The 17,663-nt window shown below is 41.3% G+C and overlaps 1 protein-coding gene across 5 annotated transcripts in view; it reads left to right on the top strand.

Moving 5' to 3' along the window:
* Window positions 1-17,663, top strand: part of TCP11L2 (t-complex 11 like 2) — a 45,833-nt gene that overhangs the window by 14,931 nt on the left and 13,239 nt on the right. For 4 of the 5 annotated variants that reach the window (XM_082419471.1, XM_082419468.1, XM_082419469.1 and 1 more), the window contains 5 exons: window positions 1,095-1,215; window positions 2,222-2,442; window positions 4,322-4,458; window positions 15,561-15,748; window positions 15,965-16,146. In XM_082419471.1, coding sequence (XP_082275597.1) covers window positions 1,095-1,215; window positions 2,222-2,442; window positions 4,322-4,458; window positions 15,561-15,748; window positions 15,965-16,146 — 849 coding nt within the window. Of the gene's footprint in view, window positions 1-1,094; window positions 1,216-2,221; window positions 2,443-4,321; window positions 4,459-6,642; window positions 8,827-15,560; window positions 15,749-15,964; window positions 16,147-17,663 lie in introns of those variants that run through there. The other variant, XM_082419472.1, reaches the window with a different exon arrangement.

The following is a 17,663-nucleotide window of genomic DNA, read 5'->3' as shown; positions in this document are numbered from 1 at the left end:
AGGTACAGTGGTGGGTACCTAGAAGAAGTGGCCTCTACCTGAGAGAGGTGTATAGCCCTGTGTGGGATAGAGACTTGCAAGTAATTACAGTTCAGGGAAATATGCGCTTTTCTAAAAACTGTTGCAAAATGGTGTAGGAGTTCAGTAGGGATGAGGGTTTTATTTATTTATTTATTTTAAAATTTATTTATTTATTTTTATGGCTGCATCGGGTCTTAGTTGTGGCATGCAGGATCTTCGTTGAGGCATGCAGGATCTTTTATTGCGGTGCACGGGCTTCTCTTTAGTTGTGGCCGGTGAGCTCTGTAGTTTGTGGCTCGCGGGCTCTAGTTGAGGCGCGCAAGCTCAGTAGCTGTGGCGTGCGGGCTGAGCTGCCCTGTGGCCTGTGGGAACTTAGTTCCCTGACCAGGGATTGAACCTGCGTCCCCTGCATTGGAAGGCAGATTCTTTACCACTGGATCACCAGAGAAGTCCCTGTGTGTTTTAACATACACCTATTTTAGGGCATTGACGTACAGGGTAAAGCAAGGTGGCCACCTACTCTATTGTTAGCCTGTCCTAGGAAGGCTCCTGTTTCAGCAGTTTTGGTCTGGCCAACTTTAAATGGGACATCTAAGCTGAAGCTGGCAGGCAATCAAATGCATGTCTCCTTGGGCCAATCTGTTCTGTTCCATGCCACGAAACTTCAGCTGTTAAGGAAAGAGCAATTTTGCCATCTCATCCCCAAAATCTAGACCAAGTCTAAAAGTCTGTGTAGAAGAGTAGCTAGGTAAATTATAGTATCTCCTTAGGATGAAATTTTATGAACATATCAAAAGCTATAAGGTGGAAGCATTTAAAAAATCTAGGGGAGACACTTAAGACAGAATGTTAAATGAAATAATATTGTACAGACTCAGTATTAAAACAATTATATTAAAACAATGGATTCATTGAACATAGGTCAAATATGTCAAAAGATTAATAATAGGATTATGAGCAATTTTTATTCTCTGTTTTTCTGCATTTTCTAAGATGTATACAATGAGCATCTTTCTTTTATAATCAGGAAAAATAGTGCTTATTTTAAAGAACGATCCATTTCATTCCTGTAGCTTGGCCGGTAGAGTGAGGCACATTGTCCACCAGGCCTTCTGGGACGTCTTGGAATCAGAACTGAACGCTGAGCCCCCTGAGTATGAACACGCCATCAAACTGTTTGAAGAAATCAGAGAGGCAAGTTGATGTTGTCTGTATTAATTAGTAATTTTCCCCCCAAAGCCTGTTTTCATGTCCTGCAAAGAGTATTGGAGACTCTTTTTGAAACACTGAGCCAGTTCAATCACCGAAAGGGTTTTTTCCTGCACCTCCTGGAATGGGGTGCAGGCTGGGAAAACAGGGCAGCGACAGGAACTCAAGCCAATGCTTAGCATGTAGGGCAGTGGCTGTGGTGCTTCAGACCACAGAGCCTGAGTTAGATAGACCTGCTTTAGCGACAGGCTCTCTCTTCGTAAGTCTGTCTCCGGAGTAGTTGTGAGAATTAAATCAGATGACAGTCATAGTTAACTTTTACAAGACACTTGCTCTGTGCCAAGCACTAGATTATTCATCTATCTTTACCATAATGCTGTGAGGTAGTTATGCCTGTTATTATCTTATATAAAGAAACCAAGTTCCCTGACTCACCCAAGGTCACGCAGCTTTGAGAGGTGGAAGCGATTTGAACTGAGGCACTCCGGCTCAGAGCTTGTTCTCCTAACCACGTGCTGTGTGTATAAGTACAGTGTCTGCTGTGTAGTGAATACACAATATAGTTTGCTCATATAATATGTAATATTTCGCATGTAAATATACTGATAGAGCCCATGGGGTTGTTTCTATTTGCCCTCCTTTAAAGGGTTCTTTTGGAGCCATGATCTGCAACTTGTCTTTGCGTGGTTTCTCTGTAAACTTTTTGAAGTTCTTTCAATAGTATTGCTTCCTTGCCAGTTGTTTTCATTCCGATAGTGTTAGTAACTTCCCATGGGAGGGGAGGGGAGGCTTTCATTCAGAAGACAGAGCTTTCTTTTTAGCGTCAGGACCCTGGAGTGCTCCTCTGATCCACCGCTCAATGCAAACTTCTGTGGCATCCGGGGCATTAAAATATGGACAGGGAGCTTGGTCATCTAGACATTGAAATTAGAAATGACAACCTTTATTCAGGTAAGGATGCTGTTAATTTTTCTTTCCTTTCCCTGTACAGGTTCTCCTCTCTTTTCTGACTCCTGGTGGCAACCGTCTTCGCAACCAAATCTGTGAAGTCTTGGACACAGACCTCATTAGGCAGCAGGCTGAGCACAGTGCTGTCGACATCCAAGGCCTGGCCAACTACGTCATCAGTACGATGGGAAAGCTGTGCGCTCCTGTGCGAGATGATGATATCAGAGAGTTAAAGGCTACCTGCAACACTGTGGACGTGCTGAGGTTAGCAGTTCTGCTGCTTGCATTTTCTTAGAGTACCTTTGAGTTCATTCAGAAGGGAAGTGTGGGAATTGAGGAACACAGAATAAGGGTTCCTCCTCTCCCAAAGGAACCCTTGACCCTAGGAAGAGACCACCTAAGCAAGGGACAAGTCAATCATTTATTGTGTGCATGGAGTTTTCACATTGAGTGACCCAACAAGGTTGTTAGTTGGCAGTGCTGGGCCCTAGAGGTGCAGTGATGAAAAAGGCAGATGCAGTCTCTGATCCCAGGGAGTTTACAGTCTAATGGGGAGACAGCTCTTGAACAAGGAATTACAGTTGTGATAAGTGCTATGAAAAGGGAAGTAGAGGGGATTAATGGAGCCTCCAACAGGGGGACCTAATCTAGTTAAGGATCCAGGAAGGCTTCTTCATTAGTTAGGGTAGTGCTAGCTGCTATGACATGTAAACCCTGAGTTCTCAGTGATTTAACCAATAAACGTTTGTTTCTCACTCATGTCAGAGTCCGAGTCAGGGATTCTTGGTCAGGCAGCCTTCCATGTGTCATTCAGGGACCCAGGCTCCTTCTCTCCTTGGCTCCACCCTCGCCCAGCTCCTTGGAGTCCTTTACATTCAGCTGGTGAATGGGAAAGAGATCATGAGGAAGGCATATCCAGTGTTTAACCACCTAGGCCCAGAAGCAATGCATTACATTGACTGTACCTAGTCCCGTGGTACCACCTACATTGAAGGTGGCCTGGGAAATGTGGCTGCTGTCTGGAAACACACTTCCCAGCCGCACATCCACACTGCAGGAAGGCAACATGGACCTTTGGTGGTCGGCCAGCTATCTCTGCCACGGCTTCCCTCAGGAAGTGATGTGTACAGTAAGATCGTAAGACTCTAATCTGGCTGTGTAGACAGTAATTTCTTTGTGATCCCAGAGGAAAGAGGAGTCTGCAGTACTTTTTGCCATTGAGGGGAATTCTTCTCCTTTTTTTGTGAATACAGCCACATTGAGAATTAAGTTTCATGTAATCGTATAGGAAAGGGAAGGGAAAAGGAAGCTGGTTTGCATATAATGGGTTACTTACTTTGTGACTCTGGGAAAGTTGACAACCTCTCAAAGTCACACTTTCCCCCTCTGTAAAATAGGCTGAAAGTATCCTTAGAGTTGCACTCAGCTCTGGCAGATTGAGATTCTCCAGTTGTAGAATCCTTGGTTTGAAGGATTTTCTGTGGTGTTCATCTTCCTCATGTATTGAGCACCTACTGGCTGTCACTCTCCTCTGCATTTTGCATTCATTATCTCATTGACTCTTCACAACATCCCTCCAAGGTTGATCTTGTCCCTTCCTTTCACAGATGAAGAAACTAAGGCTCAGAGAGATTGAGTAACTTGTTCCTGGCCACAGAGCTGGTCAGTTGTAAAGCTACAATTGAATACAGGGCTGCCCAACTCTAAAATGCAGTGTTTTTCCCCTGTGCTTTACTGCCCTGTCCTTTCTTTCCTTTTCTTTTTCTTCTTTCCTTAGGAACAGAAACAATGTATACTATGTTCAGACTCCATAATATTTCAAATGAAAATTCCTTCTTGAATCTTTTTTGTCTCATTGTTAAGACTCATTGTTTATGCTTCTTAGTGTCTATCAGTTTATGGCTGAATGTAATGGATCAGCTGGAGGTATATTTGCTAAAGCAAATACTCTTGAGATCTCTGGAAGAATACATTTGGAATGCATGTATAATGCCTTTTGTGAAAAGTGACATTGTCAAAGTGATTGGGATTTCAAAACCATTTCGGGGATGTTTATATTTTCCAGCCGGTACAATTAGTAATAGTTAATGAATTTCAGATTGATTTCTTAATCACCTAACTATTTTAACCCTAAAATTTTTAGACAAATATTTCATGTCCTGGACCTCATGAAAATGGACATGGTCAATTTTACAATTAGGAGTCTGAGACCACATCTTCAACGCCAGTTGGTAGATTATGAGAGAACCAAGTTCCAAGAAATTTTAGAAGAAACTCCGAGTAAGTACAATATAAGTGTGTATATATATTGAAATTGAGTAAAAATATGGTATTTTTATTTTTGACATCTTAAATAGTATCACTAAAGACTTTTGGCATTTCTGTTCAACATTTTTTTAACTTCTAAAATTGACATCATAAACTTATAGCTATTGACTCTGACCCAGGAACTGTGCTAAGCACTATTCACTTTTTTTTTTTTTAATTTATTTATTTTTGGCTGCATTGGGTCTTCGTTGTGGTGCGCGGGCTTCTCACTGCGGTGGCTTCTCTTGTTGCGGAGCACGGGCTGTAGGTGAGCGGGCTTCAGTAGTTGTGGCATGCAGGCTCAGTAGTTGTGGTGCATGGGCTTAGTTGCTCTGCGGCATGTGGGATCTTCCCAGACCAGGGCTCGAACCCATGTCCCCTGCACTGGCAGGCAGATTCTTAATCACTGCGCCACCAGGGAAGCCCTTCATACATTTAAAAAACAAACAAACATTTATTAAGCACCTCCTGTGTCCCAGACACACCTTGGGTGCTATGGATAGAACAAAACAGAATAAAGCTGCTGCCCCCAAGGAGCTGACCTTCTAGTAGGCATGACAAACAAAAAACATGTATTGTCGGATGTGTTATTAAGTGCTATGAAGAAAAATAGGATAAAGGGACGGATAGTAACGGGACAGGAGTGAGGGTAGGGGGTGTTTTTTCAGATGCGGTGGACTGGGAAGGCCTCTCTAAGTAACTATTTGAGCGGAGTTTACAAAGGAATGAGGAAGGGTCATAGGAAGATGTGAGAGAAGAACATTCCAGCTAGAGAGAACTGCACCTTCAAAGGCCCTGCAGCAGGAACTTGCTTGTGAAATTGGACAAACACAAGGCAGACTGTGTGGCTGGAGTGGAGTAGGCAGGAGAGAGTGGTAGCAGATGAGACCAAGAGGTAGGCAAAGGCAGGTCACAAAGAGCCTTGTTAGGAAATGAGAGTAATTTAGATTTCATTCCAAGTGTGATGGGAAGTCACTGGAGAGTTTGAGCAGGGGAGCAACATCTGATTTTGATTTTTTAAGTATACACTGGCTCCTGAGCAGAGAACAGATTGTACAGGAGCAAGAAGGGAAACAGGGGTACCAATTAGGTGGTATCACAGATGGTGGACTGGTCCAGGTTGTAGTGGTGGAAGTAGTGCGAAGATGTCAGGTTCTGGTTGTATTTTGAAAATGGAGTAAGAAGTTTTGCTGAAAGTTGGATGAGAGAAAAAAGAGAGTTGAGGGTGACTCTAAGCAACTGGGTGAAGAGTGATGCCTGTTAGAAAGATGGGAGAGACCAGGGAAAGAAGGGTGGGAGATGGTATGGAGTCAGCATTCAATTTTAGATGTGTGAAGTTTGAGATCTTGTTTGACATCAACATGAAGATGCCAGGAGGCATTTAGATATAAGAGACTAGAGTTCAGAGGAATGTTGGGCACTGGGGATATACATCTGGGAGTCATCAATATCTTTATGGTGGATAAAGCCATGGAACTGGATAGTAGCTAACATGTATAGAATGCTTACCACATTCTAAACACTTTACCTGTTTTAACTGATTTAATCTTTACTAAAACTTGAGGAAATTACTCCCCATTTTATGGATGTGGAAACTGAGGCATAGAGAGGTTAAATCACTTCCCTCCACAACACAGCCTGTGAGTTACAGAGCTGGGACTCACCCCAAGCAGTTTGACTCCACGCCCTTATCCACTCCATGCTCTTATCCACAGTATTATACTGGATGAGGTTACCTAGGGAGTGAGTGTAGATACTGAATGGGCCTGACCTGGGACTCTAGAGCATCTAGAGCTTGAGAAGAGGAGAAGGATCCAGCAACAGAGACTGTGAAAGGGTAGGAGAGAGGTGAAGACAGCCAGGAGAGGGTGGTGTCCTGTAAGACAAGCGAAGAAAGTGTTTCAAGAAGGAGAACACGATCAGCTGCGACAAGTGCTGCTAAATGGTCAAGAAAGATGAAGGCCAAGGCTTGACCATTGGATGTGACCGTGTGAGGATCCTTGGTAACCGTGATAGGAGCAGTTTCAGTGGACTAGTGCGCACTAAAACCGGACTGGAAGAGACGTCAGGAAAGAATGGGAGTAGAGGGAGTGTTACCTCATTGAATCCTCACAGTTGCTCAGTGAGAGAGGTGCTGTTATTCCCTTTGTTTCACAGGTGAGGAAGCTGAGATGCCAGATGTTGGACAGCTGGCAAGAGGCTGGTTAACTGCTTCCCTCATTGGCAAACCCCTGACAGCAGCCTCTGGGCTTCGGTTAACCACAGTCTAAGGCTGGGTTAGGTGATGCACCCACCCCACCCTACCCCTCATGGACTGAGCTTTTCTGTCAAGATAGTCAATATGATAGCCTCATGTAAACAAAGCCAAACAGATGCCACTTTAAAAGGGGCTCCAGCAGGCTGGAGCCTGTCCAGGGAAGAGGGCATGGGCCATGGAGGGTGACAGAAGGAACAATCAGTGAAGCTGGGCCCATTCTGCTTGATAACAGGGAGACTCAGGTGGGCCATGAGCACTGCCTTCCCTGTCGATCGTGATTCAGGGCTTTGGTTAAGCTCTGTAGGGCAGACTAGGACCCATGGGAGGGAAGCAGCAGACAGCCAATTTTGGCCTTCCTAGCAGCTGGAGCTGCTGTTTTAACTTTGGAATGGGCCTCTCTATTACTGATAGTAGCCCATGCTAGCTAACATTTTGTTTGAGCACTTATTGTGTGCCAGGTCCGTACTATGTGCCAAACACCATACATTTATTAGCTCATTCAAGCTGCACAAGTCACCCCATGAGGCTGGTACTGTTATCACCTACTGTTTATAAAAGAAGAAACTGGCGTTAAGGTATTTACCCTAGGTGACTGCTAGTAAGTGGTAAAGCCTGCATAACCCAGCTATGTCTCTGCCCCAAAGCGTGTGCATTCAACCACTATGCAAAACTGACTCTCTCCAGACAATATATCGACTATCTTGGGGGGATTTGCAGAGGGAGCTCTAGCATCAAGTGACAGATATGACTAGATGACTTCTAAGGATCCTTCTACAACAAAAATTCTATGACTTCAGAGCTATATTGTTTTGGCTTCAAAGGCAGAGAGGGATTATGGGACATAGAACCCTACATAGAACCTGGATCTGAAACCTGAACTATGATAACCACATTTTTAGCAGCATTTTCCTGAGATTCATTGGTTGGTTTCATTTGTGTCCCTGTATATGTGTATATACACATGTGTGCAAATGTCTCCATGTCTTGAGTCAAGATAGCCTGTAATTTTGAACAAATTCCTTACTGTAGGGTTGAACTACAGCTTCGTTCATCTCAAATGATTTGCTTCTCTCCTTAAAACGCAGGCTTAGTGACTTATATTTCACTTGCATCTTTCACATTGACTTGGATATTTCCAGAGATTTAAGAATAGAATAAATCCAGCTGTGCAAGTAGGTCATTGTTGCCCAGATCTAAATATGTTCCCAGAGAAATCAAGAGTCCAGGAAGCAGAGTGTGTGTCAACTATTAATTATATCCTCAAATCACTCTGCCAAAAGTCGGCCACTGTGCCCTAGTATCAAAATAAGAGTCTTACAGTATTGCACAGAAGGACAAAAGTGTTGGATTTTTGTGTGTACATGATTTTTATAAAATAATTATTGAGAAAATTAATACAGAGAAGCACTCTGGGTTTCTTAATTGACTCCCCAAAGAATTGTTTTTGCCGACAGAGAGATTTTATATAATTGCCCTATTAAAATATACCCAAGAAAGCCTTAGGCAGTGGTTGGGTGAATGTATTAAATGTCAACAAAGTAACCACATTAGATCCAACAACTAAATTATCTGTAGAAAGAATGGCACATTACCCCTGGGGGGCCAGGCCACAAGTAATTTTTCAGATACTCAGAAAGAAAAGGTTTTATTTATTTAGATAATCTCTTATATCTGATAAAATGTTCTCAGGAACTTCATTTCATGTGATTCAGAAATCCTTATGGGACATAAATGTTTTTCAGAAATATATAAAACTGCATTATGATTGTCTTTGCCTGGCACCCAAGGCATTCCGGAAATGTTTATGAAACACTTTAGATATGAGCAAGCTGATGCTCAGCAACGACCTGCCCAAAGACAGAGCCGCACAGCTGAGAAGTAGCGGAGCTGGGACTGGAAGCCAGGTCTCTCATGGCCAAGTCGGGAGTAAACCAAGCTGCTGCTTTGGCTCCTTTCTTTGGATTTTTCAATTTTGTGTTATATCAGCTGGGGCATATCGCAGGCAACAGAAACTAACTGGCTGATTTAGCAGAAAAGGAAGTGAATGGAAGGAGTGGGGCAGTTTACAGAAAAGCGAAAATACCTGAGTCTGCGCAAGGCCGGAAACCGGGAGGGCATCAGGAGTCTGGGGAGGAGAAAGCAAGGGAAAGTTCCGAGCTCCATCCTCAGACGGTTACTGTGCACTTCAACATGGGCCATCCTTGAACGCTGTGGTCATCATTCAGAGTCCTAGGAAGGAGTCTGATGGGCATATGACTCAGCGAGGCCAACCCCTGGTCAGGGAGGTTGCCTGGCCATGGGACCTCTAATTGATGTTCACAAAAAGAAAGCATGGCGTGAGGGAAAATGATTTCTCAAAATCAGTACCAAAAAAAAGGGAAGGTGAGGTGTTGCTAGGCATAAAAGAGTGGATGTCATGGATAAGAGAACTACATTCTTCTAACTGAAAATTGGGGTATTTGCTCTGAATATTTTCCAGAATATTGAAAATAGAGGCCGTCTAAAGCTTTGGACAACATCAGGGACTCCCATCCATGTATTCTGCACCATTCTCCTAGTTTATTGAATGGTGCCTGTTCAGAACTGTACAGACCAAGAGCTAGCCTGGCCATCCCCCAAGTCCAGGATGTAGAGTCATTGCCTTTTTAAGGGTCACTCAGATTTCATGCTTAGGTACCATATTAGAAGTCGGTAGAGATGGGAATTGTATTCCTTGATGCATCCATACAGGGATACCCTTGATGCATTCATCTCAGAAAGCTCAAATACTAAACTCATTCATACCAAACTGGCAGAGTCCACAGGGCATTCCCTGGACTGAATTCTCTGAAGCACTAAATAGCACAGTCGATGGCTTTTATGTAATGTAAATATTTACATGTGTGTTTTGTGTTGGTAAAGCTTTATGTGACTTTATCACATAGGTTGTTTGCTAGGTTTTTGCCTTAGACTCGGTGATTAGTTGGCCAACCCATAACCCATATCTTTTTAAAAAATCTTTATTGAAGCATTCAATACATACAATAAAAACACGCCAACTCTAAGTGTATAGTTCTGTGAGTTTTGACTAAAGAATATGCCCATGTAACCACCACTAGAAACAAGAAATAAAGCATTTCTGTCACTCCAGAAAGAATCCTCAGGCCCCTTGCAACCAACCTCCCCCCATCGAGGTAAAACTGATATAATTTTTATCAATGTAGATTAGTTTTGCTTCTTTTAGGACGTCATATTAAATGGAATCATACTGTATGTTCACTTTTCTGTCTAGCTTCTTTCACTCAACATAAGGTTTTTGCTATTCATTCATGTTGTTTAGAGTATCCATAGTTTATATTATTGAAAGTTATCCTATTATATTGTAATCCTATATGATTACATACCTCATTTATCCATTTACCTGTTGATGGACATCTGTGTTGTTTCTGGTTTTAGGCTACTATGAATAAAGCTGCTGTGAACATTTGTGTACCAGTCTTTGTGTGGGCATGTGTTTTCATTTTCTTGGATAAACACCTAGGAGTGGAATGGCTGAGTCATATGGTAAATATATGGTTAATTTTAGAAAAAATGGCCAATTATTTTCCAATGTAGTTGTGCCATTTTATACTCACCATCAGTGTATGAGTTCCAATTGCTTTACATTTTCACCAACACTAGGTATTATCAGTCTTTTAAATTTTACCCTATATATATTTATAGAGAATGTGAAAGTATCTCATGTGGTTTTAATATACATTTCCCTGATGACTAATGATGTTTAGCATCTTTTTATATGCTAAATGGCCATTTATTTATCTTCTTACATGAAGTGTCTGTTCAAATCTTTTGCCCATTTTTAAATTGGGTTGTCTTATTATTGATTTGAAGAGCTCTTTATATATTGTGGAAGCAAGTCCCTTGTCAGATTTTTGTGTTGTGAAACTTTCTTCCTATCTGTGGCTTGCATTTTTCATTCTCTTAACCCTATCCTTTGGAAAGAAGAAGTTTTTTATTTTGATGAAGTGCAAATAATCAAAATTTTCTTCTATGGTTTGTGCATTTAGTGAATTGTTTACAAAATCTTTGTATATCCTAAGGTCATGAAGATTTTTTTTTTGGGTGTTTCTTCTAGAAGTTTTAGACTTTTAGGCTTATGAATCATTTCAAGGCAATATATTTCAAGGTTCAAAATTTTCCATTCATATATCCAATTCTAGAACTATTTGTTGAAAAAGACTATCTTTTCTCCTTTGAATTGCTTTGGCATTTTTGTTGAAAATCAATTGACCATACATTTGTGAGCCTATTTCTGAACTCTTTATTCTTTTTTTAAATTGAGATATAATTTACATACCATAAAATTAAATTTTAAAAGTGTATAATTCAGTGTTTTTTAGTATTTTCACAAGATTATGCAACCATCACCGGTATTTAATTCCATAAGATTTTCATGCTTCCAGAATAAACCTCAAACTCATTAGCAGTATCTCATCATTCCTCCCTTCCCTTAGCCCTTGACAACCACAGTTCTACTTTTTGTCTCTATGGATTTGACGGTTCTGGACATTTCATATAAATGGAATCATATAATACGTAGCTTTTTGTGTCTGGTTTCTTCCACTTAGTATTGTGTTTTAAAGATTTACCCATGTTGTAGCACATATCAATACTTCATTCCTTTTTATTAGACTCTCTAGTCTTTTCCATTGATCTATATTTCTACTCTTAGCTGATACCACACTATCCTGGTTACTGAGGCTAAGTCTTGAAGTCAGATAGTGTTAGTCTTCCAACTTCATTCTTTTTCAAAATTGTTTTGCCTATTTTAGGTCCTTTGAATTTCCATATGCATTTTTTAATTAGTTTATCTCGTTCTGCAAAAGAGCCAGCTGGGATGGTGATTGGAATTATGTTGAATTGACATCTTAATAATGTTGAGTCTACCGATCTGTGAACTCAGTATCTCTACTTAAATCTTTAATTTATATCAGCAATATTGTTTTAGTTTTAGTGTACTGGTCTTGTAATTTTTTTTTAAATTTATTTTATTTATTTATTTTTGGCTGCATTGGGTCTTCGTTGCTGCGCGCGGCGTTTCTCTAGTTGTAGTGATCGGGGGCTACTCTTCATTGTGGTGCGCAGGCTTCTCATTGCAGTGGCTTCTCTTGTGTGCAGAGCACGGGCTCTAGGTACATGGACTTCAGTAGTTGTGGCACGTGGGCTCAGTAGTTGTGGCTCGCCGGCTCTAGAGCACAGGCCTAGTAGTTGTGGCACACGGGCTTAGTTGCTCCACGGCATGTGGGATCTTCCCAGACCGGGGATCGAACCTGTTTCCCCTGCATTGGCAGGCAGATTCTTAACCACTGCGCCACCAGGAAAGCTCCATTTTGTTACATTTAATCTCATTTTATGTTCTTCTGGTGTTATAAATGCTATTTTATACAACTTTTTGTTTTCTAGCATATAGAAATATAATTGATTTTTGAGGATCGACTTTGCATCCTGAGACCTTGCTAAATTAACTTATTAATTCTAATAGCTTTTTGGAGTATTCCTTAGGTTTTTCTATAGTATATACAATCATGTTGCCTTTTATTTCTTTGGATTATCTTATTGCACTGACTGGGGCCTCCAATCAAATGTTGAATAGAAGTCATGAGAAAGGGCATCCTTGCTTTTCTAGCAGAAGAATGTTTATTGTTTGACCATTAAGTATGATGTTAGCCGCAGCTTCTCATAGATGTCATTTTTTGGGGTTAAGGAAGTTTTCTTCTATTTCTAGTTTGTTGAGAATTTTTATCTAAATAGGTCACATATTAAACTTGTTCACATGCTTTTTCTGCATTTACCCAATTGGTCATATTTTTCTTCTCCTTGATTGTGTTAATGTGGCGAATTAGAGTGACTGATTTTTTTTCTAGTGTTAAACCAAGCTTGCAATCCTGAGATGTTTATCCAATCACTTGGCCCTGGTATATTATCTTTATCTTATTGCCTTTCTAATGCTTCCTTAAGGATTTTTGCATCTGTATTTATGAAAGATGTCCCTCTGTAATTTTCTTTTCTTATAATGCCATTGCTTGGTTTTGGTGTCAGAGCAAAGCTGCCCTCATAAGATAAATTAGGAAGTGTTCCCTCCTCTGCTTTCTGAAAGAGTTAAAACACCCTGTGTCTTCCAGTTTGATTTGCATGCACAGTGTATATTAGTAAACATTTTACTGCATGACAGTTGAAGGGAAAGATATCTTCAGGCATATAGGACCAAATCAATTTGTCAGTCTAAAGGAGACTATTTGAGTCAGTACTTAAGCCCATGGTTACCTCCAGAGATGGTGAATTAAATAGGAAACCTACCGGGTCTCTCATGCCAGATATAGAGAGCAGAGGCTTTTTGAGAACCTACTAAGTGACAAGTACCACTGGAAAAATGTTTGATTAGTTTCCAACGCAAAGGGGTCTGCCAAGACAAGGCCAGGTATCTCACACACCTATCAGGTTGTGCTATGAGCTAAGTCAAGGGAAAGCTATATAAAAAATAAACGTCATAGGCTTGGACTCTCAAGGAGTCTCATTTTCATATCACTAGTAATATTAAAGGCACATGAACTATTTAATAACTTTTTTTAATAAATAGAGAAGCTGTTTTTCAGGTCAGCTATTTAAGAGAAATGACAGCCAGATCAAAAATTCAAAGGCAGATGTGCCTCAAGAAGGCAGTGATAGGGCTTCCCTGGTGGCGCAGTGGTTAAGAATCCACTTGCCAATGCAGGGGACATGGGTTCAAGCCCTGGTCCAGGATGATCCCACATGCCACGGAGCAACTAAGCCCGTGCGCCACAACTACTGAGGCCCGTGCACCTGGAGCCCGTGCTCCACAACAAGAGAAGCAACTGCAATGAGAAGCCCGTGCACCGCAACGAAGAGTAGCCCCCGCTCGCCCCAACTAGAGAAAAGCCCACGCAGCAACGAAGACCCAACACAGCCAAAAATAATAAATAAAATAAATAAATTTATATATATAAAAAAAGAAGGCAGTGATAAGGATGGGTCCATACAATCAAGAAAGGCTTCCCATAGGAAGAGGCTGGACCACTAAGGACTGGCAGGATATAGATTGAGAGAACCAGAGATAGTTTCAGGGGGGTTAGGCCAAGGCTTCCTGGCAGGAAACAGGAACATATATTGGTGGGGAAGTGCTCTTGGGCCTCCACTGCCCCTGAGAAATTCTTAGGTAAATGCACCTGTAAAACCATTGCCTATTGTTCTGTTTCTCTCTCCTGGTAGATAAGGAGGTTTTTGAGTGTAGGGACTGTGTTTACTCATCTGTGAATCCTCTGCGCTTGGTATAGTATCTGGTGTATAGTAGGTGCTCAGTTGTCATTGAAGAAATGAATGGAGAGGCTCTTCTCCATATGAAAAACCGAGGGTACCAGTGCCTCATAGGGTTGACCTCGATTTTAGAGCCACATAGAACAGTCAGTGTACTAGCTTGTGGGAGTGAAATCTCAACAGACCCCTTAGAGAAAAGCCCATGTTTTCCCCTAAACTCATGCTCTTTCCGCTTTACCAGTTGTACTCAATTCTGGCTACATATTAGGATCACCTAGGGTGTTTAAACACAGATGCCTGAGCCCCATCTCAGACTGATTAAATCAAAATCTCCAAGAGCCAGTGCCCAAGATCACATTTCTTTCTTTTTAAAGTTCCCCAGGTGATTCTACAATCAGCCAGGATTGAGAACCTCTATGCTACACTGTTGCTTTTGTTTGAGATAAAGAAATGGGCTTTTAAATCTGTCAGCTGTAAATGATTAAGCTTGCAGCATAAATGCTTATTACCGCCATATTGTAATTATATCCATGATGGTTTCCACTGTTTCTGTCTGTTGGGTACCTTTTAAATAAAAGACTGCAAGTCTTTTACATCTTTATAAACAGAACTGGGAAAACCAAGAACAACATTTGCCAAGTGAGGAGAAACAAAGTTGTGAAATTCTGGGGGTGGTGTTGCTTAAGTGTGGCAAACTGAGCTGCTCATAAATTACCTCTGTTTTCAGGGTGACTATTCTTTATTTTGTTCTCTGGGTCTTTTTAAAAAATCTGCACCTGTGTTCAGTCTGCATTTTTAAGCAATCGCCACCTTATAAATTCTACCAAATACATAATTTTATAAGAAATGTGGTATAAAAAGCAATTTATTTCTAGGGAGAAACCTTAGAACTGGGTCTGAAGTAAAATAAAGCGTGCACACCAGCATGCTGGGAAAGGCATAGCTCTATTCAGACACTCTGAGGGGTCTGGAACCCAAAAATGTTTAATCATCAGTGCCTTTAATCTAAATACCTTCTCTGCACAAGACTCAAGGTCATGTGTGAGCTGGCCTGTCTATCCATATCTGATGCCATCTGCTGCCACTCTCTCTCCCGCCTAGTTCTTTATAGACCTTCAGTACAGATTTGCTTGTAGCATCCAAATTACCATATTTTCTCACTATTCCGGGTCTTTGTGTGGGCTATTCTCCTAGCCTGGAGTGACAGCTCTTTCCTCTGTTTGCCTTGTATCCTGAAGTGTCACTTATGGAGTTCTTCCTCTTACAGTCTGTCCTGGACAGCCTCTCCTCCCTCCACTCCTGCTGTGTCTTCTAGTATTCACTGTATTCTGCTGTAATTGTGAGCTTACAGGTCTGTCTGCCCATCTGGACTCTAAGCTGAGCTCCTTGAGCGCCATGGCTGTCTTGTCATTCACGCCCAGCACCTAACCTGACATCTGTCATGTGGAATGCACAAATGAAGGAATCCATCAGCTGTAGGACAAATATGTGGCCTTTGCACTTGCAGGTGCTCTTGATCAAACTACAGAATGGATAAAAGAATCTGTACATGAAGAATTACTTTCTCTTTCTGAGACCGCTTTAACTCCCGGGGCCAAAAACAGCTCCAAGCCAAGCCTGAGCCCTACATTGGTGCTAAATAATAGTTATTTGAAATTGTTACAGTGGGATTATCAGAAAAAAGAATTACCAGAGGTGAGTGATTTTTTTTTTTTTCCTTCACTCAAGTTTTCCAGTATTCTAATTCTTAAGTTCAAACTGTAAATCAGCTGGTCTGTCTGTGTTGCATGTGATTTAATGACTTTACTGAAATCAGATAAAAATGGGAGTTTGGATGTAACATTGCTTATTTTACATGTTCATGGTGTTGAGCTTCCCTTACTATTCTTACATTTTAAATAAACATTCTAGACACTCATGACAGATGGAGCACGTCTTCAGGAACTGACAGAAAAGCTGAATCAACTGAAAATGATTGCCTGCCTGTCCCTAATCACCAACAACATTGTGGGTGCTATTACAGAAGGCCTACCTGAGCTTGCAGTCAGGCTAAAAAGGATTTCAGCTGTTCTACTTGAAGGCATGAACAAAGAGTAAGTTCCAAGCATTCTTATCTGCTCCCCTTGTATTCAGGGTCTGCATGTGTTTCAGAGAATGTGAATAACCTTGACATCTAGATGTGATATTCGGGACTGTGCTTTAGAGGAGCTTAGCTCACACCTTCTTCTTCTAGAATTTCTTTTAATATCACTGAAGGCTTAGATGTCCCATCATAGGAAAGGAGAGGTCTTTTCCATAACAAGTGCCAGGGTGAGTATAGTGTTTCCACTTAGGATGGGTGTGTGCAAAAGCTCTTCTTTGACAGTGTTGTGGAAAAAACCAACAAAACCCAGAAATCCATCACGCTCAGTGTTTAGAACGCCCTATCAAAGAGGCTTTCTGATTCACTTGTTCCAACTCCATAGGTTTTCTGCCATGAAATGTTTACCAGCTTCACTGATCCAGCCTCTGTGAAATCTTCAGAGTGGTGACATCTCTGTCCTTCAGAGGTGCTCTGCAAGTCCAGTGAAAGTTTTGTTTTTGCCAAATTCATTTCCCAGTATCAAACCTTCATTGAATACTAGAATCCCATTTCAATTTTGCATTTAGATCATCCTATTAGGAATCCTGTCCAAGTTAGAAAATTCCTAGTCTTAGCCAATGGCCAGATGTTTCCATGGGTCTCATATGGGTCGGCTCCTCTTGCTGGTTCCCCTTTCAGGTGTTTTCAGGGACTTTATTCCTCTCTTTGAAGGGAGATACACCCAACCTCCCATCCTCCTGCCCATTACTTAGAGAGCACGTAAATGACTTGATAAAATCCTAGAATATTAAAAGCCAAAAGAAGCCCAAGTGGTTATAGCATCCAAAGTTCTCATTTTGACCTGAAGCTCAGAGGGAGAATAGGATTTGCCTTAGGCTGCACACCATGAAAAGGACAAGCCAAGGCCTGAACCCTGGCCTATGTCAAGGCCCTGCCCTTTCTACTGATCCTGGTGCTAACTTGCCAGGCTCTTTTATTTCACGTTCCAGGACCCAAGACCTATAATAAAAAGAAACCTGCTCTGGCTCTGGTTTTGCAATAGATCTTATCTTAGCATTTTCCCACACTGGGTAACCATTATTTTCCAGGAATTCTAATTTATTAAGCCTTTAGTGAACCCCCAGTACTGCTTAAGTATTAATATAAAGCACATAGCAAAATGGTTACTAAGAGGACAGGCTTTGGGGTCAGACAAACCAGAGTTTAAATCCTAGCTATGCTACTGACTTGTTATGTACCATTGAATAAGATCTTGAATCACTCTGAGTCTCACCTCCTCATTGGTAAGAAGGGAATAATTGTACCTACCTTAGAGTTAATGAGAACTTAAGATGACTCATGTGAAGCACTTAGGGCAGGTGTCTGGCACATGCTAAGTGCTTGATAAACGTTAGCTTTTAATAACTACTTAGTTGTTAAGTCATCTTCTTTATAGTTGTTCTGCCTATCTGATTATATTATTGTTTTGTCTAATTCCCCCCACCCCATCCCCCCATCTCTTATCCTTTAATTCCCATTTTGCACAAA

Source organism: Balaenoptera physalus, assembly GCF_965194825.1.
Source record: "Balaenoptera physalus genome assembly, chromosome: 13".
Classification (NCBI taxonomy): Eukaryota; Metazoa; Chordata; class Mammalia; order Artiodactyla; family Balaenopteridae; genus Balaenoptera; species Balaenoptera physalus.
This window is presented reverse-complemented; position numbering and strand designations above follow the sequence as displayed.